Source organism: Tenrec ecaudatus, chromosome 1, assembly GCF_050624435.1.
Source record: "Tenrec ecaudatus isolate mTenEca1 chromosome 1, mTenEca1.hap1, whole genome shotgun sequence".
Lineage (NCBI taxonomy): Eukaryota > Metazoa > Chordata > Mammalia > Afrosoricida > Tenrecidae > Tenrec > Tenrec ecaudatus.
The window spans coordinates 44,111,205-44,139,067 of NC_134530.1; the positions used below are offsets into that span (position 1 = coordinate 44,111,205).

Sequence of the window (27,863 nt, forward strand, 5' to 3'; positions counted from 1 at the left end):
CCTTTGCTAGAAACAGAGCCTTTTTTAACTTACCAAATGGCTTCCATTGGTTTAAAGACAAGGATGAAGCACCTTGAATTAACCCAGTACAGGAGGCGCTTTCCTTGTCTCTCAGGTCTGTTGGTTTAAAAGGGTAGTTTATGCGGCAGCTTGAAATAGTGAAGTCAATGCTGCTATTACTTTAGGATAAACGCACCCAAGTCTGACTTCCTAGGAAGACCGTGAAGAGGGCTTAGAACCTTGTGTTTGCAGTTTAATTGGTATCAACCAGTTGTGGTCAGGTTGATTCTAATGCACGGTGACCCCGTGTGTTTCGGGGAGAAGTGCTCATAGGGCTCACAAGGGCGCATTTTCACCAGGCCTGTCTTCTACCTCTGGTTCAACTCATACCTCTAAGCTTAGCGGCTGGGCGCATTCACTGTTTGCACCACCCAGGCCTCCCAGTGGTATCAATAGGGATCAATTATCTTGCCAGAAACGAACTGTCTAATCTCACGGGGGTGGGAAGATGTTTCCAAAATTTATGTTAAAATTAAGTTATCTTTTAATCCCATTTCCCCATGAATTTTTTGAAGCCTCCTATACAATATTCCATGCATGAGGGGGGTGGGGTGGGAGAGAGTTTATGAATGAAAAGATAATGGATTAAATTTAAAAAGTGAATTAAAACACAACGGAATTTCCCCCATAAACTTTTAGAAGCCTTCTCATAAAAAACAAGATACTCTCAAATTACTTTGTAGACTATCACACTTCATTGCTATTGGGGAGATTTCAAACATGATTTCTGCTATTGTCCTATAGATGTTTGTAACGGAAGCATTTTCAACACTTTAGTTCTGGTTGTAAATGCTCTTTCTGTGTCTCCCCATCCAGTCTCATGTTTTACACTTGTTTGTATTTAAAATATTGATGAATAGGGCTACACTTACTACTTGTTGATTTCCAAGAGGAAGTAACCTCTTTCTAAAAACCAACAGCATTCGAGAGAACACCCTGACTAGAGTCCTCTGCTTCTCCATGCTGGAGACTGTGCAAACTCGGCTTATCACGGAGGTACGTTGCTTTGCCCACCCGACCCCAAATCAGATTTTCTTCAGTTCCGGCTTTCCACCACTGCAGAATGTGCTCACTGGCTCATGAATACCCTTAGTTGTGTTTAACCAGACTCTGGAGAGAAAACTGCTCTGAAAAATTTCGTCTTGTGCTAACTTTTGCCGAATCTCTAAATGTGGCTGTTTGTTCAGATAGGAAAGCCAGAGGAGATCTGTGGGTTCCCTGACATGAAATTCAAGCCTTTTTATTAGGGAGCGGCCCCCTGGCTTGCTTCAGAAATACACAGGCTAAGCTAAAAGCCCACCAACTACAATGGGAAGCCTCTATGGAGACTGCAACGTTATAAACGGGAAGAAGCAAAGCAGCGCAGCTCCCCCATGTCTGTGGGAAACACATGGTGCCGGTGCCCCACTAGCTTGGCTTTAGACTCACCAGCATGGCTTGAGTGATGCAGGACTTTGGGGAACAATGTGATTTTCACACGTCATTGGTTTGGTTTAAAATCCCTCCCACCCTCCCTACTTCTTTGCAAGATTGCCAGGACAGCGCTGGTGCTGGCCAGGGGAGCGGTTCCTTCTGCAGTGCCTGGGGTCACTATGAATGGGAACTGGCTTTCCAACACCGAGAACAACAGTTTTTAAAAAGCATCATTTGGCTCTGGTTTCTGTCATTCTTCGGCATTAGAGACAACTGACGGGAGATTTAACCACCATGGAGAGTGGCTGGTGGAGGAAAAGAAGGGCTGTCGGGCTGGGGGAGGGCCAGGTGGCTTGTTTTTTAAGATCTCAAAATAAAAGTGTCCCATGTCCTGAAACAGTAGAAAAGCACTTGTTTAAACCTTGCCCTGAGGGTTGCACCCGCCCTGGACGCATCTCTGATTGGTGTTGGAAACTGCTTTCTCTCATGTCCGCAGAGATTCTGCCAGCCAACTGCACCCAGTGGCAGGTCCTTTCCTGTGGCAGGCACAGACACGCAGGCCCTCCCAGGCCTCGCCCCCAACTCCCCCACCCGCAGCCCCCCCGGTGGGGGTTAGACAGAGGAGCCCGGCCACAGGCAGCAGATGTCAAAAGGAGAAGTCGGTTTACTTTCTTTTAAACTTGCAATGTTTGTCTTTATTTTGTTCTTTATATTTTGAAAGTGAAAAGAAATAGTATCGAGTCAATTTCTTTTTGTTCGTTTTTCTTTTTTTAAATATTTGTTCTATGTATTTACAAGCCTTAAAGTTGCTCTAAAGATTCCAAAAGTATTAAGAGTCCTGTGTTCCGGGGTAGCACTGTTTTGTTTTTTTTTTAAACAATTCTTGGAGTTCTCTGGTCCACAGCATTTTCACAAAGGTTTCCTTCTGTTCCAAGGTTATGTAGATTTTGATAACTATTTTGTTTTTTATTTTCTGAAGCAAGCTGAGAGGCAGGCAGAAAGATTTGATAACCCCCCCCAAAAAATCATTCTTACCTTGGTCACCCCAAACCTTCTTAAATCTGGACTAACTACTATGCTCTTAAAACAAACGTGAGGTGCATCTGAAGGGAAGGGAAATTTATTTCTCTGCTTTTCTATTATACAAGTTGTTTACAGAAACTGCAAATTAAAAAATTACACTGGCATTTGCAGTCCTTAAAATAAATTAAAAGTTCTCAACTTTTTTTTTTTGGGTTTTTATGTTTTTGTTTTTTGCTAAACAGATGTGTTTCTTTAAAGTATGAGTCCTTGTTTAAAAAGAAAAGATTAAAACAGAAAATATTTTCTATAAATAATACACGTATTTTGGTTTTAGTGCTCCGGCCCTCAGGTTGACGCTGACTTGTTCCTCCATGATCACCTTTTCTCTTTGCCCTCGCCCACTCGTGCACACGTGGGGTTTCTGCGAGAATTGGCCTTGCTGCACTGTGATTGGCGAAGACGTGAAACGGTTTAAAAAAATACTTAAATTGTTTCTCGGGTCTCCCTTTCCTGCGGGCGGGGCTTCAGTTGTCCTCGGACTCCTCCTCGGCTTCGCGCAGCCACGTGAAGAAGGCGGTGACAGACTTCAGGGCCACGCCCTTCCCGCTCTGCTCCGCGGGGTCCTTGCTGCTCTCCCACTTGTAGAACGCGTCCTCCGAGATCACCTCCTCGTCGTACAGGCAATCGAAGAACATCCGGAGCAAGTCTGCAACGGGCGGAAAGAAACCCTCAGCCTGGGGCACTGGGGGGGTGCCCGTCCGGGTCCCGGCCCGAGTGGACAAGCACCCCTCCCCCGGGGAATCCAGGGCACTGGGCGACAGCGGCTGCGGCTCCTCCTCCCATACCGGGTGGTCTAAAGAGGAAAGGAAACAAGCAATTGGAACTTTTTATTTATTTGTTTTTTTTATCTATTCTTTGGATCCATTTGAACTATTTTCTGGGTGAAGTGAGTTGTCTGCTATTTTATAGGCCTCAACTTGATACTTTTTAAATTAAATACAAATTTTTCTTAAACTTTTTTCATTTCTCCAGTTTAGATCGCTACAATGAAAACTTTTTAAAAAATCATTTTTGCATAAGAGCAGGCTCTGCTTCCTCCCTGTGGTGCTGTGGGATGCATACTGGGTTGTTAACGTCAATGCCACTGTTTCAAACCCCCTAGCTGCTCCTCAGAGAAAGAGAAGGCTGCCTGGCCCACAAAGACTGACAGGCTCGGAAACCCTGTCGAGGGTCGCGATGCCTTGCACAGGCTCTGGCAGTGGCTTTGGTCGCTGTGCAGTAGCGTCAAGGGGAAGTCTGGGTGGGGCAGGGGTTGAAGGAACCACCCATGAGCTCCGTGGGAGGACGCTGTGGTGGGGCAGCTCCACTCCACCTGCAGGGTCTATGTAAGCACGCCTCGACTTGAAAGTTAAAGGCTTTTTGTTTTGCTCACCTGAAAGACCAGAGGTCTTGAGACAGAAAAATAAGCAAACCCAGATTAAATACTATGGTTCAGACTTAGATGTCTCCTCTGTTACACTCTGAGGATTATCTGTTTCAGAGCTTTTCCTTCATCTCGCCCCCTTGTGCCCTCCCCACCCAAGGGCTTCAACTGCCCCAGGTCAAGAAGGGAAAACTGCCAAGAGTGCCAAACCTCTAAAGCAGCCACGAATTAGCCACTTCCACAAATTTCAACTAAGTATTCAAATTCTAATAAAATTCAGTTACTAACCAGAATTGCTAAGACTTGGGTGTTTCCAGCTTACCTACTTAGCTAATTAGTCAAGAGCTAATCATAATCCTTAGCTGAACACTGTTTAAGATTTTAAAAGTCCTCTGTAAATACAACATGGTAACATACTTAAGGTATCTTTGGCGTCTGAAGATTTGAAGAACAGCATCAAGCTCCTTAACAAATGTTCGTTGCTGAGATCTGTATTAAAGACGCGTGAGAGTCACTGCATGTAAGGCAGTACCAAAAGGTAGCCTAGACGGGCACCACACGTGGCATTTTAAATTTAATAAGATTAGAAGCCATGGTACTCAGTCACAAGAGCTACATTTCAAGGGCTCAACAGCCACCCGGTGCCCACGGCGACCCTATCAGATAGACCATGTACAGAGAATTTGATTCAGAAGACCTACCCTAGAATGATGTTAAGTCTCAAAGCTAATTTTCCTGTTGTCATTTACTCATAAAAGTACATAAAAATTCAGCTTTATTAGAGCTACTAGTTATCAGCGTATATGTATCTTGCATGGCTTCTATTGTCCACTGTCCCAACTCCAAACCATTTTTTAATTTGGACGAACTTCACCCACTGGTGTGAAGGGTCACGTTCCGTAAACTTACTGGCAGGTTGATCCAGTTTTACTATCGACGCTTGCAGGGCATAAAGTGCTTGCAGTTCCTTCTCGGTATCTGAGTCTAGGTACTTGAGTAAGATCGGCACTCTCTGCTTGATAACAGCAGTGTCCACTCGGAACGTAGAGCAGTCAGCTAGAGAGAAGAGAACTAGGCGTTATTTTTTTTCTTTTTAAAGTGTTATCAGCACTTCATCCACAGTATACAATTCAATCAAGAAGAGTCATACACTGGTACAGATAAGAGCTCTTGACACGCAGAATCCAGGACAGATAAACCCCTCAGGAACCGTAACGGGAGTAATGATACCATGAGGGTAGGGGGAAGGTGGGGGGGGGGAGAAGGGCGAGAAACGGGGAACTGATCACAATGATTGATGTATAAGTGACACCCCCACCCATCCCCTCGGGGGATAAACAACAGAAACGTGGGTGAAGGGAGACAGCAGATGGTTTAAGATATGAAAATAATAACAACGTATAATTTATCATGGGTTCGTGAGGGTGGGAGGGTGTGCGAGGGAGGGAAAAATATGAACTGATACTACCAAGGGCTCAAGAAGAAAGAATATGTTTGTGAAATGATGGTAACAATGTACAAATGTGCTCGACACAATTGATGCATGGATTGTTATAAGAGCTGTTAAGAGCCCCCAATAAAATGACTTTTAAAAAAGATAAGAGTTGTACAATTATCACATTCAATTCTAGAACATTTTCTTCTTCCCTGGACTCATTGTTAGGCATTATTCTGAAGGCGTAACACCCCCAACCAACCTTCCATTTTCAGAGTAGCTCGTAGAGAACTCGTGGGGCTCTGCAAGGGAAGAGGAAGGAAGCAAAAAGCCCAGGCAAAGATTCTGATATCCAAAATTCTCTGAAAATTTTCACGGGGAATTCTCTCGGAAATAATAAAAACAGTGAGGACGGATACTTCTTGGGTGCTGGATTCCCTCAAGAGTAATGCACCAATAATAATGAAAGCAGGCCAGTGGTTTTATGACATTCCAAACTAAAAAAGGGACACTAACAGAGGAAATTACATCGGTAGTTTGTGGAAATCATTTCAAGTCAGAAGAAGTGGAACCATTGTGATTAAGGCTAGGGTTAAGCCCAGGGCTTACTGGGGCCATCGCAGGCTCCACAGCCCCGCCCCGCCAGCAGCTCGCCCCTAGGTCCTGGGGAGGGCAGGCATGGCGAGAGCAGGTGGAGGAGAGCATTTTTGGGGCCAGGAGGTACAGTGTCTTGTTTTCTTTCTAGGTTATCACTGGGACACAGTCTTGCTTTTAAAAGCAGCTGTCTCATCTTTCCAAGTTTGATTTAAAAAAAACCATAATTTTATTGGGCCACAGGTACTGGGAATAATTTAAATGATCTCTTGAAAGAGTTTCCACTTAGCTTGTTCTTTACCATATTAAAGAAGTAACACCCCAAAAAAGATTACAGCTGATGCAAAACCTTCCATTACAATTCTGAGCTAAACCACATGGCAGAGAGCTAGCTGTCTTCTCAAATGACAGACATGCTTGGAACTCAGAGACATTCTTTAAATTGATGGATTTGTTGTTCTCTTCAGTCATAGACATGCTTGACTGCGTGGATTCCCTCATTCAATATTGTTAGAGACTGCAGTCAGCTTGGCATACCCAGGGTTTCCACTAATCCTAGTCGTATCCACCTATGTAGTATAGAAATACTTGATAAAATGGTCTCATCACAGTCACTGTGAAACGGGGGAACAGTGAGCCCCTTCCTTCTCTCCTGTGTTTACAGAGTGACTTCTTCTTGAGAATAAGTTCTCCGCTGAGAATAGGTTAAGAATATTCAGCTGAGCTGTTACAACTAACAGACAGAAGAAAGCCATGGCCTAGAACGTTAGAGGTGAACAGGTAAGAGAAAAGCCACACGGAACAGAGTACAACATTACGCAAGGCATATGCAACACCACCTTGTGGAATTGAACTACACACTCAGGGCTCCGGGCGTGGCTCTCTGCAGGCAGAGTTGCTGTTCAGCCCATTGCTGGAGACGGTCATGCAGTGGAGACAGAAACGGCACTGGCTTGCACAGAAACGTTGTGTGTACTGGGCCGGTTTTGAAGACGGTGTAAATTCTGGCCCGTGCCCCATCAGCAGCCAAGTAACACCTTGGGTAATGTAGATGCTAAGAGTTACCCTCAGTGATGTTACTTACCTATAATAGCTGCTTTACAAACAGCCGTCATCAACGCTCGAAGGAATGTAGGCGAACTCATCTGGCTGTCATCTAGATGAGCCTGCAATCAACAGCACATGGAACCATTACAGGCAGGCAGGTCACCCTGCACAGAGCAGGCGCTCCCCATCCAGGGCTCGGACACCAAGGGCAGATGGAGTCACAGTCAACCTCTGGCCAAAATGTGTTTCCCGATTCACTGGACGTCACCAAGGCTGTCTGAAAACACCGTGAGCACCTGTAGGGCACCGTGGTGGGTTAAGCCCTGAGCTACTAGTGCAAGGTTGGCAGATCAAACCCAATGGTCACTGTGCGGGAGGCAGGTGAAGCAGTCTGCTTCCTGAATGATTTACAGCCTGAAAACCCTGGGGAGCAGCTCTCCCCTGTCGCAAAGGTCATGAATAGCCGGCATTGACTACTTGGCGGTGCTTTGGTTTAGTTTGTTTTCAGAGAGCATCTAACGCTGCCCCTCCTCTGCCCATGTAATCATACAGTGCGGTGTGCTAAATGCAACTACTTAAAAAATGACATTCTTCCTTCCCAGTAGATAATTATTTTGCTTAAATCTATACATTTAAAAGAACAACCTAATCACGTGTACATGTCATTTATCTATATTTATTTTGTGCACATGTATTTTAAAAGTAACTTTTTCAACAGTGTAAAATGAGGACCTGATGCCAAGGGATTAAGTGGAGAGCAAATGTTTTGAGAATGATGAGGGCAATGAATGTACAAATGTGCTTGACACAATTGATGTATGTATGGACTGTGATAAGAGTTGTATGAGCCTCTAATAAAACGATTAAAAAAAAAAAAAACCAAACGGGGTGGCTTGGAGGTCTGCTGCTTTACTCCAGGGGCTGGCCTGCTCTCACATCTCACCCATAACTTAGCAACCACCCCCGAAGTGTCATGAGAGACAAAAAATGGGTTTAAGAAGATAAATATCAGCAGAAATAAATGGAAATACCCTCCATTTTGGTTCAAAAGCCAAAGGCCTAAGTTCAGGATGGGCAAGAAATGGCTAGACAACAGAAATTAATGGGCACAAGTGACTGAAAGCAGTTTGGACTTAGAGTGGTGTGACCGCCACAGCATCGAGTCCAGAACAAGAAATGCCTGAGTCCTGGCAGACCATACATGGTGGCACCACCCAGTGACCATGCTCGGTTTGCACATCTCTTTTATGAGAGAGACTCGGAAAGCCCAGGCTGAGCATGAATCAGAGGAACTAGACCAGGGGTCCTCAAGCTTTTTAAACAGGGGGCCAGTTCACTGTCCCTCCGACCCGTTGGAAGGCCGGGCTATAGTTAAAAAAAAAACAACAAAAAAACTATGAACAAATTCCTATGCACACTGCACATATCTTATTTTGAAGTGAAAAAACAAACGGGGCAAAAACACCCGGTGGGCCGGATAAATGTCCTCGGTGGGCCGCAGTTTGAGGACGCCTGAACTACACAGTGTTTTGGGGTGTGAGTTGGGCTGCAACAAGGACCGCAGCTTGAAACTAATGACCAGCTTCTCTGCAGGACAAAGACTTTCTACTCCTATAGTTAGTCTGGGGAACCACAGAGGCAATTCTCCCTGTCCTACAGGGTTTCTACGGTCCGAACCAATTTGATGGCAATGAGTTGAGGTTGATAGAGGGCCTGGGTATCAAGGTTTGAAAAGAGGGAGGGAAGAAACTTGGAATAACCTATTCCAATTATTTGAAAGGTTCCTGACTAGAGGAGAAAAGACTGAATTATCTTGTGGTGATAAAGTAGAAAAACAGGTACAAAATCAAATGATTAGAAATGATTAGATGCTACATCATTTTTCAATGACTGAAGAGACAACAACCCAGTAAAACTAGGGAATTTTATACAACAGGGAAAGGCCTAGGGTAGCCCCTAACAGCTTCTTTTTAACCTTAATTATTCAATGATCTCATAAAAAATATGTACAAATGAAGTACTACTTTATAAACAAAAACTATTCTCCAAAGTAATAATACTCGAGTATAAACCGACCTGAATATGAGCCGAGGCACCTAATTTCCCCACAAAAACTGGGCTGAAAAACTTGGCTGATACATGAGCATAGGTGGTACTGAGGACATAACAATTTCGGAAGACAATATGAATATGGAAAGACAACACATCGCTAAGGACAGCAATGATTGTGAGGGTGGCATAAGAAACAAAGAACCCAGGGCCACGGAGTCAGTTCTGGCTCAGCAACCCTACAGGGCCCATAAAAACTCCTCCCTGGGTTCCAGACTTTATCTCTTTATGGGGCAGACAGCGCGTTCTCCCACAGATCCGCTGGTGGGTTTGAACTGCTGACCTTGCGACTAGCAGCTCAATGCACAGTCCACTACATCACCAGGGCTCGAGGATGGGACAGGAGTAGGCCATGTTTCTTTCTGTTACACACAAGGTTTCTATGAGTTCGAGCTGGACACTTCACAACAATGTATTGCATGATTGTATTAAGGATAGAGTTTCCAATGTGAGGGATTCAGAAAGGAATGCAAACCACGGAATGGTAAAAATGTAGGGCATATAAGGAACTAATGTGTGACCTGGAGAAATGGCTTGTGTTTTGATTATTTTATGAAATAAGCCTTTATTGGGATAAGACATTGAAATTTGAGGGAATGTTTGTTACATGGCATAGGGAAGTACTACAGAAATGAAGCAACTTGCCTAAAGTTATGTGGTTAATTACAGCTTGAACTCTGTCCCCCCTTCTCCCCCCAAATGTTTCTGAATCCTATCTCTTGTTCCTGTGGATGTGATCCTGTTTGGAAATAGAGTATTCTTTGTGATGTCAATGCGGTCAGAAGTGTGAATCTAAAAGTCTTAGCAAGTGTCAACTTTACATGTAAAAATAAAAGCAAACCTCTCTAAGGTGAAAAGCTCTCAAAAACAAAACTCTCGTGCGCTAGAGGGCAGGGTATGCAGTCCAAGGGGCTCCCCCAAGAATTTTGTTTTGGAGATGAGGGAGAGTGAAGCAGTCTTTGTACCTCAACCCAGTCAAAGATCTGTTCGTCATTGGCTTTGTCCTCAATAATTAGTTTCTCCAGTCGCTTATGGAGCTCTTCAGCAGAGAGTTCTTTCTTGGAAAGTGCTTCAGAGGAGCAGGAGCTGTCGGACTGTATAAAGTCCAAGTTCTGTAACAGAAATGTTTAAACCTATCAATATAATGCAGTAGTATATCACCCGGAGAGGCTTTTGCTTCTACTTCCCATGGAATCAAAACAATGACCAGGAACCTTGCTCCACGAGCCTCTGACCAGTTCTCCAACTTTGCATTCTATATCTGTATCTCTACCTTCTTCAGAAACAAACAACCCCCCTTCCACGATCTCTTCAGCTATGCATAATCTCCACATCATTTTAAGTTCCCATTTTGCTCTTGACTATTAAAAGCTCCTTAGGTTGGGACAGCGGTACCAAACAGGGATACGGTGTGGCTGCATTTCTGCAGTGGCACTGAAGAGCAGCTGTCAAAAACCACTGCCTTTCATTACAGCCTCCAACTGAGTCCAAGTGGGAAACTGCTGCCATCATTAATGGTTTGTTTGGTCGTTGTTGCTATGACTGATTCTTAAATGGGGAGTTAGATATCTATAATCAAAATTACTGGCAATTCCCCAGAGTCCAAGGCAATACAGTAAGTAGGTATGGTTTCCTTCATAGAATTTCATGATGCAACAACATAAATAGTAAAATTGTGAAAACATGAACTGTGATTCACATAAGGTTTCTAAAGACCCTAGAAGGCCCTGGAATGTTCCTACAGTGCACATCTCACTGATAGGGCGGAAATCATTCTCTCGAGTTCTGTTTTTCATCCTGTTTCAATTATTTTTACCCCTAATATAGCATCTCTAAACAATATTTCCTTATGAGCATTTAAAATGAAATGCCCCAATCCCTACATGCCAACATGTACCAACGAGGATAGGTAGTTTCTTTTTAAAACAGCCAGTCAATATTTTTTATTCAAAATTTTTTTATTTAAATACTTTTATTGGGGGCTCTTACATCTCTTATCACAGTCCATAGATTCATCCATTGTGTCAAGCACATTTGTACATCTGCTGCCATCATCACTTTCAGAGCATTTTCTTCCTACTTGAGCCCTTGATATCAGCTCTTCATGTTTTCCCCTTCTCTCCCCCATCCAGTCAATTATTTAAAGCAATGAAACGTTTTCCAAATTTATTCTAACATTCTAAGGCTCCCTGTTTAATCTACTCCAACATACAAAAATAATTTAAGGTCTAAGAGCAATTAACAACACAAAACCAAGCATGAAGTAATAGTACGTGCTCATCAGTAAACTCTGACATAGAATTGGACAAGGAAAGGCTTTAGCCTTGCCAAAGGCATCAGTGGTGGGCCATAAGGGTCTAAGTGGCCACTGGAGAGAAATACCTGCCTTCTCAGGACCCTGGTGTTCCTGGGTAAATGACCTGATCTTTGTGGTACCCAGTAGGGCAGACTTTGGGTTTGGGGATCAGATCACTGCTAGCTCTCAGAGAATGCTCCAGAGTTTACAGAAAAAGCTCCCAACTATTTTAGAAGAAAGATAAAAGGCAGGTATATAAGGCAGGTTTCTCTGGGCCCTTATTTTCTTAATATGACTCTTAAATATCTTTATTAATAACAGAAACAACAGCAATGCTCTGGGCTAACACTGAGGTACATCTCCAGCATAAGCTCATTTAACTCCCACAAAAAATCTACAAGGGAGGTACTGTTAGATGAGTAATCTGAGGCTTAGAGAAAGCAAGCTATTTGCTAACAGGTGCATGGGAAGCGGTAGAAAACTGGACTCCAAGCCCATTTGACTTCAAACCAGAAGGCCTCTCTACATCTATATAATGCTTACATAGATGCCACTGAGTCTCAACTGACTCCCGGGGTCCATACATGTAATAGAACAAAACGCTGCCCAGTCCTCCTCATCCTCACGATCATCCAGGTCCGAGTCTGTGTTGCAGCGACTGTGCCAGCCCATCTCAGTGAGGGGGCCCCCGCTCTGGCCTACTTCACCAGACGTGATGCCCCTCCAAGGACTCCCTCATGACGACTCCACAGAGAGTCAGACAACGGTCTGCCCACGCGGCTTCCATGGGCGAGCTTTCTGAAGCAGCGTTCCAGGGTCTCTCTCTCGCTAGTCTACCTCAGTCAGAAGCTCTGCTGAAACCTGTGCGTTACAGGAGACCCTGCTGGGATTTGCTTCCTCTGGGAGCCATGGTGTCAAGGAACAGGGACCAATTCAACTTCCTCCCAAGATCTCTGGAGGCTCGTGGAGCAGCATGGCCCTGGATATGTGCTTACTGCTCAGATCTCAAATTTCACTTGACTTTGCTCCTTTCTTCTGTTTGGCTTCTTGACAATTTCTTGCACTTTCTATGAGCCCAGCATTGCACGGACATGCTGCCTTATTCAGATCTTACTAATGTGGCAGGGTCTTCTGCAGTGTGTGCAGACTAGTCACAGTGGAAGCTGAAGCCCAGCAGAACGGAAAATACCTTTTCCACACCCACTTCATTCTTTTTCATCTGTCTACACTCCTACTGCTGATTTTGCTGGCTGTCTTTAGTTTTCTTCACGTGTTTTCAGATTTTGTTTTGTAGGATCGTTTTGAGTTTTATTTTCTCTGTCACTTTCCTTAGTCTAATACAGCAGTTCTCAACTTGTGGGTCGCAACCCCTTTGGGGGTCGAACGACCCTTTCACAGGGGTCGCCCGATTCATAACAGCAGCAAAATTACAGTTATGAAGTAGGAATGAAAATAATTTTATGGTTGGATGGGGGTGTCACCACAACATGAGGAACTACATTAAAGGTTCGCAGCATTAGGAAGGTTGAGAACCACTGACCTAATAGTTTAATGGCTGACCTACCTGACCCTAATAATTCCTCAATTACAATCAACCCCATATATTGGTCATGGAAACGTCTGCCTTGTGATACTGCAGGCTTACAGATCTGGTTGCTAAGTTGGTATGCAGGCTACTTGTGGATCTGCCTGAAAAACTGTGCCTCCTTCCTTGTGTTTATTCTCTGTGGAGATCCCCTACGTCCACAACCACACAGGTCTTACACAGCCAGCCTGACTTCGACTCTTTACCTGGGACTGGACAGCTCGTTTCCACTACCTGACATAAATAACTTGTGGTTGCTGCTGCCTGTTCTTGGACCCAATGTCCCACAGGTATGTAGTTTCAGCCGCTTTATCAGTGCTTGATCTAGTCAAGCCATGTCTGCCACCTGCAGCTGGCCAGCTTGTTTCTGAGCAGCACTAGAGCTTTGACAGTTTTTGGTAATTTTGTATCTGCTCTCTAGTGAGAGTGAAGTTGAGGGGGCCTCAAAGCATGAAATTTACAACGCCATCTTGACCAAGATTTCTATTTTGATCTACTTTTCATTACTGAAATACTATTAAAATTCCCTTTATTTCTTCTGTAAAACCAGCCAACTACTATCAAGCAGGAAAATGTAAGCCCTTTTTTTTTTTAACTCACCTGCTCCGAAAGAAAATGATCTACATCTTCCCCTTCTGGTAAAAAGTCCTTCCAGCTGAGGCCAGCCTCCCTCCATAAGGCTCCCACTTTCTTATGGCTCTAAAACACAGATAAGTCCAATCCATTTACTTTCACATTGGAAGAAGAAAGAAGAGGATTGCATAAAGTCAAGCGTTCAGAACCCTAAACACGGAAGACACAGCAGTGTCCTTTGCTGAGTGTCTGTAAACGAGGTGGTTCGGGATTCCAGCACAGCTGCTGTGCAGAGGGACATTAAGGTGCAGCGCTGATCAGATGGGTGAGCTTGGGACCCATAAGCTGGCACGGAAGCGTCCAGTATACAGGATTTAGAAACTCAACTCTATTTCCCTTCCTAGAGACTACTATATGACTCAGTCAAAAAGTGTGGTAACCAGGGCTCCGGGGCATACATACATGCATGGGTACGATCGAAACAAAAAGGGCTTAACATGTTTCTGCATCAGTGGATGGCCACAGACCAATTCTCTCAGTAAGCTACCTGTCTGAGTCCTGTCAGGGCACCTTCAGAAAACCACATCGAGGTCAAACAGTGGATTTCACAGGGATCTGCTGCGCCAGTGAAACTCAAAGTGGAGAGGTCAGCTCAGAGGGGATGATGACTATTTTTTGGACTCCCACTGCATCGTGTTAAAAAATTTTATCCACGGACACAGGATGAGCTCAGGGGCTTGTTCTCTCACTGCCATTGAGTTGTTGCCAACTCACAGTTAAAAGAAAAAGAACTAAAAAATGGCATTGCCAAGAAAAAGACTAGGAAAGTTACATAAAGGAATTCTTCCCCACCCCCACCCATCACAATGGGTAGAAGGGCTCTCCTATAAAAATTTTGTTGGGAAAACTTGCCCCATCTACCTTATAGCCCTGATCTTGTCCCTTTAGACTTTCTGTTCCATAAGCTCAAAGTACACTGCAAAGGAACATGATTTGAGTCCCTTGCGGATGCCCAAACTGCCATTTGGATGTGGTATAAAGTGAAGAAGGCAGGATTTTTTGGGGAGGTTAGATGGAAACACCACCACAGGGGTATGCAGACCTAGGAGGATACGGCAAGAAACAACAGCTGTCTATTTTAATTGTTTTGCTTAATAAAAAGTTTCTGTGATTTTGTAGCAGCACATTTTGACATCCCCTCATATATGTCTATTTGCTATCAAAGTTACTCAGAAAGCCCCACTGGGATCCCTTTTCTTACAGGATCATGATTCTGCTCCTAATAAGATATGCCCAGGACAGCTGTTTGGTCTGAACCAGGAACGAGTAGCGTTTCACGGGCAAGCAGCACAAGGTTGGGCCCACGAACAACATTAAAGAGCTGATGTCACGTGGAAAATCAAGGCACCAGGGTCAAGTGGTGAGGAGATGCAGGCCCACTGCCTGAACCACGTCCACAGTGACAAAGGGAGTGTCAGCTGAGAAGCAACTGTCATCTAAGAAACATCTATCATCTCAAAGGGTGACTTGGCCCAGGAACAGCTGACAGGATGATGGAGGCAGCATCTGAAGTCCGGCTGACTTCACAGCTTATGCTCTATGGGAACTTGGCTTTATTTAGAAGTGGGAATTTGTTTTCTGTTTCCATAAATAAAAGGGAAAGAAGAATTTGAGTTTTTGATATGTGCTAAGGTGGGTAAGAGAGAAGGAAGGAATTTAAGACGTGCCAATTAGGTTCAGTAAAAATTTGAGTGCCATTAAACAAACAACTTGGTGATGGGCTGGCCCAAGGGACCTGGCTATTTAGTTTAACTGCCTTTGAACCACTACGGCACACATGGGATATAGGAGACCTCTTTAGACTCAGAGGGAGAAATGAAATTCTGACATTCCCTCATCAATACCAATGAAACACTGAAATATATCATCCTATTATCTTTGGTTCCAGTTTGGATAAATCAGAAACTGCTCAGGAAAAACAAGCCGCCGCCCAGGCATTTTCACGGTAGTTCTGTTTTGTGCGCGCATCGCTGACCCTCCGTGTTCCCTTGCCGTTGTGAGGCCACACTGTCCTGCCCTCTGAGATCTCGGGAACGGTTCCCCTTAGAGCTGTCTTTCTCCCCTCTACATTCTTGGAAGGCTTGGTTAGTTTGAGGGCCTACCAGAGAGCTTTACAGAGAAAAATTGCCACGTATTTACGGGGGTGGGGTGGTGTCAAATAGTTATGGAAAAATGTCATTATCTTAAATTCCATTTTTCCATGAACTTTTTGAAACTTCCTGTGGTACACTGGCTTTCAGATAGGAATTCACGAGCCTGTCAGATCAGTTTTGCCACCAATTTCCAAGTGGATGAAGAAGGCCCAGTGGCTGCAGCGGCTCAGTGCTCAGGGCGTGAACACATGGACCCTCCAGGGGAGGGAGATGCCTGGGGAAGCCGGGGGCCAGCTGGGCTCAGACCTGGAGAGGAGCCATCAGTTGCAGTCGGCTCAGCGATAGCAGCTTTTGGTGGTGCTGCTGTTTTTTCCTAATAAGATTAACTAGCAGTCGACCCAGAAACATAAACTCGATCATTTCAGGAGTCTTCTCTTGCACTTAAGGTAGAGACATCTTCATGAAAAGCTACTAAAAAGTAAATAATGTTGATGTTTTTGAAAGGACAAAACTACTCATTGACAATAAAACGTATCTTGAGAGTCTTCAGAATTATACCTGACTTAGTGTTGATCACACAACTTTTACCCAAGTTAGACGTACACATAAGAATGAGTACACCCAGCTTCGTGAAGAAGCAAGGTTGAAGCAGCCTTGGTAGGACAAGGAAATGGAAGTATTTGAACAATGAGTCCGCAGGTCGTCCCAGACCCCCAGTATCGAGACCCTGCCACACAGGGAGTCAAATACTCACCATTTGTTTGCATAGGAGGTGCAATATTTCAGAAAGCAAGACCCCAGCTCTTCCAACAGGAAGTAATGGTTTGCTAAATTCTCTGGAAAAGACAGCAGCAATGATTAAGTACTTCTGAACAAATTCCATTTGGAACAGTAGGCAAACCGTGTGTGCCTGAAAAACCAACTAGTATAGTAGCACAAGCCAAAGGTCCGGGGCATGGTCAGTGGCTGCAGGACCGCCTGAGTTTCATGGGAAAGCTGGTAAGGACTTTCAAATGACTTTTTCTTTAACCACTTACATGTGGGAAGCAGTGCCAACATTACTCTATTTATGAAGCTTCACTTGCAGCAAATAAGAGAGAAGCTGCCCTCAAGTGACAAGGAGTTTTGAGGCTTCGTTTATGAGGCAATTTGTGGCATTTAGGAAAAAAGTTTTTCTTTAAAATACAGATGAAATAGCAGAGGATTTTTTTTCCTAGTCTACATTAGTCTTTCCACAGAATACCAGTGATTATCAATAATTATCTCCTACAGATTCTACAGTTTATTAAGCAAGGCAGTATTAAATTAAGCCAAACTCGTTTTCACTTGTTTCTGTTTTATTACAGGATTCTCATAATTTTTAATGTGCTATAATGCACTCTTGAATTTCAATGAAAAGGGACAAAAGAGTATGTAGAGTCTGACTAAATAAACAAATTAGGGGGATACACTGGGGTTTTGAACAGAGTATGCTCTATCCCATGTAGCCGCATTTCCTCGTTCACATCCAAATCTAGGAACGCTCTGCGAGCTGGGTCTGGGAGCCAGGGCTACGTACTTGCCACAGTCTGACAAGTCACGCCGTGGAGAGGGCTTCTGACAGCACTGGAGCCAGGCAGGCATCAAAGCCAGAGCAGCACAGAGCCTCCAGGAGCAGGTGTGCCCGTGACAACCACCCCTCACAGAACAGACGGCCATTACCCTCCAGTCCCCAATCACTTCTCCAGGAGACATCTGACAAAATATACGATCTTGACACCCAAGTCAAGAGTTCCGAGAGACTCACAGGCTAAATCCATGGGAACTTCCAATGAATCGGCATTGCACAGAGGGCCAGCCCACCGGTGAACTGTGAGACAAGTTACCCTGATGCAGAGCAAAAGAAACGAGCGTCACTTACACGATCAGTTCTCTCATGGAGAGTCCGCCTTCCTTTAACATGGGAGTCACCAGTTCAGCAAGGTACAACCAAATATGAGGGATATCAATAGCCATGTCGTCTGCTAGCTCCAAGGTTTCTGAAAAACTGAAAAGAAATTGGAAAAAGAAAAAAAGTGCATGCAAATGCAAAAGTTAAAAAAAGTTTTTTTTAAGACAACGAAATTCAGTTATTTAACAAATACATACTTAACACCTACTATGTGCAGGGCCAGGGGCCCTGGCAGCACCATGGTTAGGACTGGAGTGCCAACGGAAGGCCAGTAGTTAGCACCCACCAATGCTCTGCAGGAGAGAGGCCCTGGACTTGCTCCCAGAAAGACTCCGGTCTGGGAAACCCTGGGGGACAGCTCTGCTCTGAGTCGGACGTCACCCTCAAACACACGACAACATGTATTAGACACTGTCCCAGGCTTAAAGGAGACAGAGACCAGCAGAACCAAAAGCAGATTTTCAGAGAGGGAGGATACAGTTTAAGAACAAGCACGAGGATCCCGGAACCATCCAGATGGTGGTCAGAAACGCATCCACGCGAACATGAACCAGCTTCCAGGTTCATCTCACACTGAAAGGAATTCACCGCAGGCAAAATGCATGGCCTCCAAGCCAGTCAGAAGCACTGAGTAAACCCTGACTGAAGTAAAGGCCAGGCACAGAGAGAGAAAAAGGGACAAAAGTCCACATCCTTTGAGGGCAAAACCAGAATGGGTACAAAAGCCAGACATTACCATGGTTATTCTTGTCATCATCTGGAATTGACTTGCTGGGGGTACCACATGTTGTTAAACCTTGGGGAAACCTCAGTTTGAGATTTCGGTGGTGGTAGTATGGGGCACAGAGTCATGTATTTCTGAGTGGTAAAGTAAAATAAATAAAAACCTCGGAAAATTCAAATGCAAACTACCAGCAGTCTTTGCTAGGCTGAAAATCATGGTTACTCCTTTAGACTATATAAACAATCATAATGCAAGAGTGGCTCATCATTTTTAATGGGTTACATAAGGCATATTCAAAAGCACAAAAGCAAAAGTGAACTTTACCGTAGGAAGAAAAACCAGAAAGAGGAGGCCTGCGGGCCATGGTGCCGACGTCCTCTCAGAGTGCTGTACATGCAAAGCCGCGCAGATCCAGGGTGCAGCCAGAACCGGCCACTCTTTGTACCCGCCTCTGAGGCAGACAGGTCATTAAAATGCTTCATCTTGAGCTACCACTACAAGGCAGGGGCGCTTTTCTGAAGCTGCCATTGCATACAAGATTGCAGCTCAGCCGCATTACCCAACTCTGGGTTTCATGAATCCTTAATGCCAGCCTCCTGACCTCACAGCTTGCAAATATTTGACATCTATTTGCTAGACAACGGACACTTGACTGTCCTCTCATTAGTGGTACACTGACAGTCAGTTCATGGGCCACTGATGGGACATAATCTGGCCGGCCTCCAGGATGGCTCAGTTAATCATGCTACACTGTCAGTTCATGCTCCATGGGTCCGCAGCATAGATTACGCTGCTTAATGAGCTCAGATGCAACGGTAGCCAACGGCAGCCATCCCGGCAGGTCTTTTGGCAGTATGTCTACTGTCATTTTCATCTGGTGTCCTAACTAAAAGATGCCTGTGTTCCTGCCGTGTTTTGTCTACTCCATCATGGCTTAGTTTCCAGAACACAGTTATTGGTCATATTCATTTTGCTGATAAAAATAAGAAACATTTAGGCTGACTACAGGATTTTGCGAGAAAAAAAAAAACAGGCTGAAGAGACCTGTGCTTTTCCTCAGATTTACAGATCCAGAGTGCTTCGGCCATGGTCTAAAACCAGACAAGCAAACACACACACACAGGAGTGCAGCAGCTTTGGGTAACTATCTTGATATCTTTTACTAATCTACACAGCCTACAACAATGTGCTGAACAACACTTGTGTTCTGTTGGCTGAATAAATTCAACAGCCATACCACAGGTTTGCTTCTCGTCATCAAGTGACCATGAGACCCACTGGACTACACTTTGATGTGACTTTAAGGATCCTTCTTGCCTGCCCTACTTCAAGGACAGAGGCTCTACCTTTATTTCATATACTAGCTTCCTATCTAATTAAAGAAAGGGACGCAAGTTGAAAGTTCAAAACCAAGTATTACCTTGACGCATAAAAGCGACTCTCTCTACATACAGGTAAGAAGAAATAGACGACGAAAAGCTGACTTACAGTCCAGGATCATTCAACTGTGGGACTGTCAGAAAAAGGATGACTTAAACCAGACCTGGCCTTGTGAGCAAACAGGACCTATTCACTCTTAAACAAGTCCCTCAGACATTTTGCCTTTGAAAATAGGTGCGTGTCTTGAGTAGGCACTGAACAGTATTTTTTTTTAACCAAGGCACAACTCCCATAAGCAGCAATACGTTCCAGAAAAGTAGCCAACGAGGAAATAAAAATGACTTCTCCAAAAAACAACTTCCAAAGTGAAATATATCAAGCCAAATGTTATATGTATTACCAACTCCAATGTTTACCATGTTGATTTTCATTTATATATCGGACTCTCAAAGTCATTCCAATTCTGTTGTTGACAGAGCATTACACTTAGTTACATCTATGGGGCAGTTTTTTTAAAAAACTGTTTTTTGAGATCATGATATGTAAAATGAAATGACTGCATTAACACTCTTGCTTGAATTTTGAAATGTGCAATTTGCATCACAAAGTATTATATCCAAGTCCTGAGAATATCAAGAGGAAAGCTTAATGGTGCTTTTTGAAGTTATGTTATATTATAGCTACTATTATGCTCAGCATTGATATAGCATCACGTAACAAAAACTCCAGAGGACCAAAACTTTATTTATAAACCGAGTTTCTTTGCAACTTTTACCTTGCTGTCCTTAGCAGCAAATGCATGCCCTGAAGGGAATTAAGCGGCAGATTGCACTTTGACTAAGAGGGACCATGGTGTAGCTAGGGCATCGTCTTCTGTCCAGGTTTCCCAAGTGTGCCTGGTTTGGGGAGCTAGGCCCAAACTGCACCCACTACTGCTGGAAGTTGGCATCGAAGCAGTAATAGCTTGTAAGGGAGCTGACTTCCTTCAAACACTATGTTCCCCACAATACTCTCAAACTAGAAGGACGGGCTCTTTGGAAGTTGGGGTGACACACAAGACTCAGGGCATTCCCGTAGCCTGTGTTGGCAATATGGACAACTTATACCGTGGACTTTAAAAATGATTGGGAAACTCTGATCTACTAGCCAGGAGGCCTTTGGATGAGGCTGACATGAGGTACTGCCTACTGTCCATCTTAGACAAAGACGGGCACTTTATTACCAGGTCACTCCATTTAGGTAAGAATACATCTCTTACTAATACCAATGAGCACAAGAAAGAAGGAAATGTTCTAACACGGTTACAGTGACAACTGTGCGACTCTTGTTGATGTGACCGAGCTACTGAACCGTATGCACGTGAATTGTATTACATGCCGATAAAACTGCCGGGGAAAACAGAATTCATCGTTTCGGGGTCTTGATCGAAGGATGGTCTGGTTTAACCATTAAAAGCCTTCTGGCAGAAGAAGGAATTCAGAGATGAAGTAGCGGCTGAGACACAGAATTGTTCATCTCATTTTCCATTTAAAACAAAAACGTCGTGGTTGTGGCGTTTATTGCAAGCAGCAGCGACAGTACAACTGCCAATGAAAGCCTGGCCACCATGTCTGCCTGGGCCCCTCCCCACCGCCCACCTCCGGGAAGCTCTCGAAGAGAAAGGCAAATGTCGAAGAGCTCCAGAAACCACGCTAGTGCCTCACAAGTTCAAGCACAGCTAGTGAAGCAGGACTACACTGCCAGTGGGTCTCTCCAGATATGAAATCAACTTCTGAGAGCAGTATGGAGAGAGAAAGAAAGTGGCAAATAAAAGTCCAGCATTCGCACTGCAAGCAGGCTGTTTATAAACTGACATGGCCTAACTATAGTTTCTGAATCTTGCTGCTTCTTCAAGTTGGCGTGATAAGGCCTGGGCTGGTTCGTCAAAGCGGAACCATCCTTACTTGCTCTTTTACTCTCTGCCTTGGTTGCCACTGGAATGAAGCGCAGATTTTTCTCTTAAAATTAGGAAACCATCCTGGCTTTGCACTTAAAGGCCACCCATTACAACTTTGGCCACAGTTTCCAACTCAGTTAAGTGGGTGAAATGACCTTACGAGGGAATTAAACAAACTCCAGGTTACTGTGGAAAGAGCCTTCTGATCCTAAGCAGCAAATATACACTTTCCACCACTTCAAGGGCAGCATCTTCATTTCTCACAAAATTAAATTAGTAACTATTCTTAAATCCTTTAAGCCTTGGCATTTAGCTGCTTCCCCTCCAAGACATTGGCTTATATGTGAAATGATTACAGGAAGACACACAGTGACATATCATCAAACAAACATTTCAGTTGGGGTCCCTGGGTGGTGCACGCTAAGCTGCTAACCAAAATACTGGCAGTCTGAGTCCACTGGAAACTGGATTATTTTTCTTTCAACATTTAATGGACAAGAAATCAACATGGTTATTATTGTGTGCTGTGGAATCAGTTCTGATGCAGAGACCTTAAATGACAGAGTAGAACACCCCAGGACAGCGGTTCTCAACCTGTGGGTCGTGACCCCTTTGGGGGAGGGGGTGTCAAATGACCCTTTCACAGGGATCGCCTGATTCATAACAGTAGCAAAATGACAGTTATGAAGTAGCAATGAAAATAATTTTATGCATCAGCCTACCTCGACAGGATCGCTGAAGAAAAAGTGGGTGCATAAGCAAATGCGGTGAAGAAAGCTGTTGGCGCCTGGCTATCAAAAGATATAAAACCTTGGGTTGTATAGGCTAGAAGATAAACCAGGGGCCATCTAACTGAGAAACAAAGCCCACACGGAAGAAGCACAACAGCCTGTGAGATCACAAGGAGTAGAAGGGATCAGGTATCAGGCATCAAAGACCAAAAACAAAACAAAACAAAACATAGGGGGGCATTGTGAATGAGGGGGAGTGCAGAGTGGGGACCCAGGGCCCATCTGTGGGAAATTGGACACCCCCTTGCAGAAGGGCTGAGCCAGTCAGGGTGCAGTGTAGCAATGATGAAATATATAAATTTCCTCTAGTTCTTGAATGCTTCCTCCCCGCCCCCTACCCTATCATGATCTCAACTCTATCTTACATATCCAGCTGGACTAGAGGATGCACATTGGCACAGATAGGAACTAGAGATACAGGGAATGCCGGACAGATGAACCCCTCAGGACCAGTGGTGAGAGTGACGATACCGGGAGGGTGGGGGGAAGGTGTGGTAGAAAGGGGGAACAGATTACAAAGATCTACATATAACCTCCTCGCTGGGGGACGGACAGCAGAGAAGTAGGTGAGGGGAGACGTCGGATGGTGTAAGATATGACAAAATAATAATTATAAATTATCAAGGGTTTATGGGGAAGGGGCACGTGGGGAGGGAGGGGTAAAATGAGGAGCGAATACCAAGGGCTCAAGTAGAAAGTAAATGTTTTAAGGATGATGGCAACATACGTACGAATGTGCTGGACACAAACGATGTTTGTACGGATTGTGCAAAAAGTTGTATGAGCCCCTAATAAAATGATTTTAAAATGTTATGGTTGGGGGGTCACCACCACATGAGGAAGTGTACTAAAGGGTCGCAACATCAGGAAGGTTGAGAACTGCTGCCATAGGGTGTCCTATGGAGCTGCTGGGTGGATTCAAACTGCCAATCTGTTGGTTAGCAACAGAGCGCTTAATCCTGTGCTACCAGCTTCCGTAATATACCATTAGCTTGGAAAGAAGAAAATTCACAAAGAAAAATAACAACTGCATAAGATGGAGAATGTGTATCTGGTATTCCTGCCAGGAGGCCTTAGAGAGTGGGTAGCTGGCAGTGCTGGGTATGATTCTCTGTTTCCATTTAGTACACTGTGATCCTAAAAGGAACATTTTTACCATATGTAAGTTTTACTTTAACCACTGACTGATTCTAGAACCTATCCAAGGATGAGACTCTGTGACCATGCCACAAAGAAGCTGATGCATCTGTGATGGTCTACATCACAAGGAGACCAGGTCCTGACAAAATGAGGCAACCTCTCCAATTGTGGCTAGACTTCATCAAACCAGCCACAGACAAGGGGTGACCTTGACTGGACAAACGATGCCTCTATGGGGCTACAGTGGAGGTAAGAAGCATTTCGTGACCAAAATAACCTTGGTTTTCAGAAATAACAAACAAAACCAAACAAGCCTTTTCATGTCAATTTCAACTTTCCACAATTATTCTTACAAATAAAAATGTTTTCCCTCTCAGAGGATATGTAGGGGTTTATATGTAAATGAGCCGATGAGGAACCCAGAGGTTCCTCAAGGTTAAGGTGCCTCTGTTAACTTACCACACCATGGTACAGGTCTAACAATCAGATATTAAAAACCAGAAGATCACCTTGTGCCCTAGCAGAATACACAAAATGTCATATCAACCAATCTATTACATGTTATCAACATATTATAGCAATTTAATTTTTATCTACGATAGAAGCTAAATACTTACAAATATAAGTACTTTAAAAACGAACTGCTACCCAAGAGCCTCGAAACAGAATAGTTCTTGAGAAGAATACCAACCCTTTGAAAAAGTCCTGCTTGCTGAGTTTCTCTGACTGCACCAGCTGGTGCAGCAATTGACCCATGTGCTCCCTGGTGCTCTGGCTCCTTTCCAGGGTGGACTCCACTCCCACTCTCACAAACACATGCAGCAGGCCCTGGGTGTCCAGCTCCTCCACACACTGCATGGCTTCCTGTTCAAATAACAAATGGAGGCTTACTCCTGAAACCGCACAGCCCCACCAGAGTTCTTGCTGAAGTTCTTGTCAAGAACTTCACTATCTTTCACTTAGGACAAAGTCAACAGAGAGAAAGCTCAAGTACAGGACAGTGGCCACATTTTTCTTACATCTAACATTGCTAAGTAAGGTGCAGGTTGAAACGGGCAATATTAGTCATACTTGAAAAAAATCAAAATACTGTTTCTTTATAAGGCTAATATGTTTATGAGAAATAATTCTATTAAAGATCAAATCTATTTTTCCTTTATGTCTAACCTTTCCTGTGCTTACTTTAAAAAGTGAAAATGGTGTATTATGAAATAGAAACTCAAAGTCATGATTCAAAAGGCCTTAATGTGACAACAGAAGTAATTCTGTTCTACAATATAATACTTTCACAATCGTCAATGAGAAAGATTTTCGAGCCCATTGCTGCAGCCCCTGCATCAGTCCATCTTGTTGAGGGGCTTCCGCGCGCTCTGTCTCTCTCTCTCTCTCTCTCTCTCTCTACCAAGCATGTGTCCTTCTCCTGACACGTCCACTGTATGTGAGAGGAAGTCTCGCCATCCTTGATTCTACAGCGCGTTCTAGCTCGACTTCCTCTAAGACAGAGTCGTTTATTCTTCTGGCAGTCCACGGCACTTTCAATACTCTTTGCCAGCGCTATAAGGCAAATGAATTGAGTTTGCTTCAGTCATCTTTACTCAATGTCCAACTGCCACATGCATATGAAGTGAGTGAAAATACTATGGCTTAGGTCAGGCTTACCTTAGTCCTTAAAGCAACATCCTTGCTTTTCAATACTTTCAAAAATTCTTGTGCTATAGATTTGTCCAATAAAAAACAACATTTGATTTTTTGACTGCTTCTCTGACCCATGACTGTGAATTCAAGCAAGATGAAATCCTTGACAACTTTTCATCTTCTCTCGGTTTACCAGGTTGTTATCTATTGGTCCACTTGAGATTTGGGTTTTCTTTACATTGAGTTGCAGTCCATACTGAAGGCTACAGTCCTTGATCTCCATGAGCAAGTGCCTCAAGTGGTCTTCACTTTCAGCAAGCCAGGCTGTGCTACCTGTATTTTGAAGGTTGTTAATAAGCCTTCCTCCATTCTTCTTCGTATAGTTCATATAGCACAAGTACTCAGCATATAGATTGACCAAGTATGGTGAAAAGATACAACCTTGATGTAAACCTTTCCTGATTTTTAACCATGCAGTAATCCCACTTTATTTGATGACCACCTCTTGGCCCATGTACAAGTTCCAAAGGAGCACAATGAAGTGCTCTGGAATCCCCATTCTTCTCAAGGTCATGCATAGTTTATATAATCCACACAGCTGAATGCCTTAGCGTACTTCATAAGACCCAGGTAAACATCCTTCTGGTGCCCTCTTCTTCCAGCCAAGATCCACCTGACACCAGCAATGCTATGCCTGTTGCACCTCCTCTTCTGAATACTGCGTGCACTGTTGGCATCCGTCTGTCAATGTGCGCTGTAGCTGCTGTTGCACGATCTTCAACAAAATGTGACTTGCATTCAATAGCAATGATGTTGCCAAATAATTTCCACATTCTTTTGAGTCACCTTTGGAATGGGTTCAAATAGGGGCCTCCTCTAGTCGGTTGGGCAGACTGTTAGCTATATTTCTTGGTATAAGTGAGACTTCCAGTGTTCCTTTAGCCGGTTCAAACATTTTCATTGGTTGCTGTCAATCCCTGGAGCCGGGTTTTTCATAGTGCCTTCAGTGCCCCTTGGCCTTCTTCCTTCAGCAGCCTCATTTCTTGATCACATCTGCCTCTTAAAACGGTTGAACGTTAGCCACTGGTACAGTGCCTCTGAGTATTTCCTCTGTCTTCTTTTGATGTTCCCTGCATGATTCAATATTTTGTTCAGAGGATCCTTCAATATTGCATCTTGAGGCTGGCTTTCCCCTCGGTTCTTTCAGCTCAAGATATGCTACAAGTGTTCTTTCTGACTTTCTAGCCTCATGCCTTTCCCTGTATAATAACTGGTCTTCTTTAGTTGCCATTTGAAATCTTCTACTTAGAACTTTTACTTCACGGCTGCCATGTGCTGTAGCAATTTGGTGAACAAGAGCAACTGTGAGTCTCTCGTGGCGTCCACTTTGATCTTTTCTAATGACCCTTTACTTTCTTGAGGTCGTTCTTGATGGCGCCCCTCAGCTTGTCAGGTCTCTTGTCATTAGTATTCAATGTGTCAAATCTATTCTTGAGAGATTCTCCGAATTCTGGTGGGATATATTGGCAATTAATTTCAAAAAGAAAATTTGGCATTATTTTCAAAAAGGGTATTTCAAGATCTTAAAATACAATGCTGTCAGTAAAGGATAAAATCTATACATGTATCAAGGAAATCTAGTTTCTAAATAACTATTCAAATTTACAAACCAAGCACTATAAAGCTAGTGATGAAGACGCTGAGGAGCCCTATTAGCTTCTACAGTCTGAAATTGATCAAACATGTCATCAAGATGCACTGACAGTTATTGTTGATTGGGATGCAAAAGCTGCAAACAAAGAGGCAGGAACAATAGATGGGAACGGTGGCCTTGGTAACAGAAACCATGCTGGAGATGGCATGACAGAATTTTGTAAGGCCAACGACTTCTTCATTACAAATACCTTTTTCAACAACAAAGGGAGGGCATCTGTCCACACGGACTTCTCCAGATGGAATACACCGCAATTCAACTGACCACATTCGTGGGAAGAGACAATGGAGAAGGCTCCTAACCATAGCCAAAATGAGGCCAGGGCCTGACTGCAGAACAGACCATCAATTGCTTGTGTACAAGTTCAGGTTGAAGCTGAAGCAAATGAAGACCACTCCATGAGAGCCTAGAGACGACCGTGTGAATTTTCAGGGCATTGCAAGAATCGATGTGACGCTGACTTCACAGGGTCTTCAAATAACTTCTAAAGGCAAATTCCACTGCTTTCTTCCACAACATCTCTACTTTATACCTTTCTTAGCTTTACAGTGCTGTTCTTTTTCCTCACACACGTCCCACTTTCACAAAAGAAAAGAGCTGTCCTTCTCGTTTACAAGAATACACCGTATTTTCTAGGAATTCTACTCACAAAACATATGAGAACATCATTATATTCTGTGGGATTTTTTTCCAGATAATGAATTTTGGGGTAAGTGGGGGAGACCTACGTCATCAGTCTTCTGCAAAGCAGTCCTCTCTATCTCACTATCACGAAACATCTTCATGTTGCTTCTCAATTTGTGACCATTTCACAGGCGTGAGGGTTTTAGAAGACTGGGCTATAGAAGTCAAGGTAATGTTTGTGTACAGAAAGAAGACAGTGACTTGATTGACAAGAAAAT

General features: G+C 43.9%; 1 protein-coding gene across 13 annotated transcripts in view; it reads right to left on the reverse strand.

The window, feature by feature from the left end:
• Nucleotides 1-2,332: 2,332 nt before the first annotated feature.
• EIF4G3 (eukaryotic translation initiation factor 4 gamma 3) overlaps nt 2,333-27,863 on the reverse strand; it is a 382,761-nt gene continuing 357,230 nt past the window's right edge. For all 13 annotated transcript variants that reach the window (XM_075551768.1, XM_075551838.1, XM_075551777.1 and 10 more), the window contains 8 exons: nt 24,304-24,476; nt 17,612-17,737; nt 16,466-16,547; nt 13,586-13,684; nt 10,070-10,216; nt 7,033-7,114; nt 4,829-4,975; nt 2,333-3,202 (listed from right to left, as the gene is read on the reverse strand). In XM_075551768.1, coding sequence (XP_075407883.1) covers nt 3,021-3,202; nt 4,829-4,975; nt 7,033-7,114; nt 10,070-10,216; nt 13,586-13,684; nt 16,466-16,547; nt 17,612-17,737; nt 24,304-24,476 — 1,038 coding nt within the window. In that variant the 3' untranslated portion in view covers nt 2,333-3,020. The remainder of the gene's footprint in view (nt 3,203-4,828; nt 4,976-7,032; nt 7,115-10,069; nt 10,217-13,585; nt 13,685-16,465; nt 16,548-17,611; nt 17,738-24,303; nt 24,477-27,863) is intronic.